Genomic DNA, 1,410 nt, shown 5'->3' on the forward strand with positions numbered 1-1,410 from the left:
GGCTTCTAAGTCCCGAAGGTTCGTGTTTAGTAGGATTGGTTTTGGTAATCAAAAGGAGGTTTCTGCGAATCTTGTTGTCTATTTTTCTGTCACTTTATTGTAATCGTTTTAAGTTTAACGAGAAATTATACAACGAATATCTTAAGTCCATTCCTTTTAGGGTCCAATTATTAATGAAATAGTTATTAATTAATTCATACTAACTAAATAATAAATTTATGTTTATCATTCATTGAAAATATCAGATGCTGCAAATTCCCATTCTAATAGAACTATCGTTACATCATTTATAACTGCTTACAGTTAGGAGACAAGTAAAATACGTTAGCCGGGAACTCTTTGTCTCCGATACCGTCAATCGTCAACTTGAGTTGGTCTTGATTCCTATTGATATTCACGATACTAACCCATCCGAGTGCTACTTTTACCTTCACACCACCCATTCCCCCAAGATTATTTTGGGAAATCACACCAGTGATCGGGGGACTATATTGGAACTCATAATCGCCCACATTGACTTCACAAATACCACTTAGATTAACCGAATACCGACCACTTTTAGGGTCCAAGGTGTATCCGGTAGCACCGTTTGGAAGAAGACCAACCGGGAGGTTGTAGCTTTGTAGAACTTGATATACCGATGGTTCACCATCTCCCTCGGTAAATGAAAATAAGAGGCCAAGAGTAAAGCAAAGCAACATCATTTCCAACGTCCCCATACTTGGTTTGTAGAGAGCCATTTTTGATATTTCTGATGGATTTTAATGTGTTAGGCTTTAAGACAAGATGATATATAAATTGGTTCAAAAAGGTATGCCAGCATTTATGTATAAAGTATAATAATCAACCATATTAATTATTTAAGTACAAAACATTTATGACTCACATGTTTTGAATATTACAAGTTAACTAACCAAACAAGTACCTAGTGTGAAAACCAAAATATAATGAACAAAATAAAAAACCACTTTATTTATGTATAAAGTATAATAATCAACCATATTAATTATTTAAGTACAAAACATTTATGACTCACATGTTTTGAATATTACAAGTTAATTAACCAAACAAGTACCTAGTGTGAAAACCAAAATATAATGAACAAATATTATAAAAAACCACTTTATGTTTTACTCACAAAAGTTCCTTAACAACTTTTCGTACGTTAAAGTCAAATAACATGTTAAATTTGAAAAAAAAAATGACATAACCTATGAAAACAATTTGGAATTATTATTATTATTATTATTATTATTATTATTATTGCTTACGTGTTTGAATTCAGAAATCGTTTGTGAAGAAAAACAAAGCAAAAGAATACGTGTGTTACAGGGTATGCCATATTATTTCACAAAAATGTCTTGCACAACTTGAGGAACTATAATAACTTGGCACGAGTTGCATATTATT

The 1,410-nt window shown here is 31.6% G+C and overlaps 1 protein-coding gene across 1 annotated transcript; it reads right to left on the reverse strand.

Moving 5' to 3' along the window:
* Positions 1-287: 287 nt before the first annotated feature.
* Positions 288-740, reverse strand: LOC143618638 (uncharacterized protein At5g01610-like). Its single transcript, XM_077090760.1, has one exon. The coding sequence runs from the start codon at positions 738-740 to the stop codon at positions 288-290; it is 453 nt and encodes a 150-aa protein (XP_076946875.1).
* Positions 741-1,410: the final 670 nt, after the last annotated feature.

This window comes from Bidens hawaiensis, unplaced genomic scaffold (genome assembly GCF_021521415.1).
Source record: "Bidens hawaiensis isolate Kalapana, Puna unplaced genomic scaffold, B.hawaiensis_p1.1 tig00419565_1, whole genome shotgun sequence".
Lineage (NCBI taxonomy): Eukaryota > Viridiplantae > Streptophyta > Magnoliopsida > Asterales > Asteraceae > Bidens > Bidens hawaiensis.

Excerpts from the sequence above, each read along its gene's own strand:
- LOC143618638 (XM_077090760.1), bottom strand. The coding sequence starts at position 740 with ATGGCTCTCTACAAACCAAGTATGGGGACGTTGGAAATGATGTTGCTT.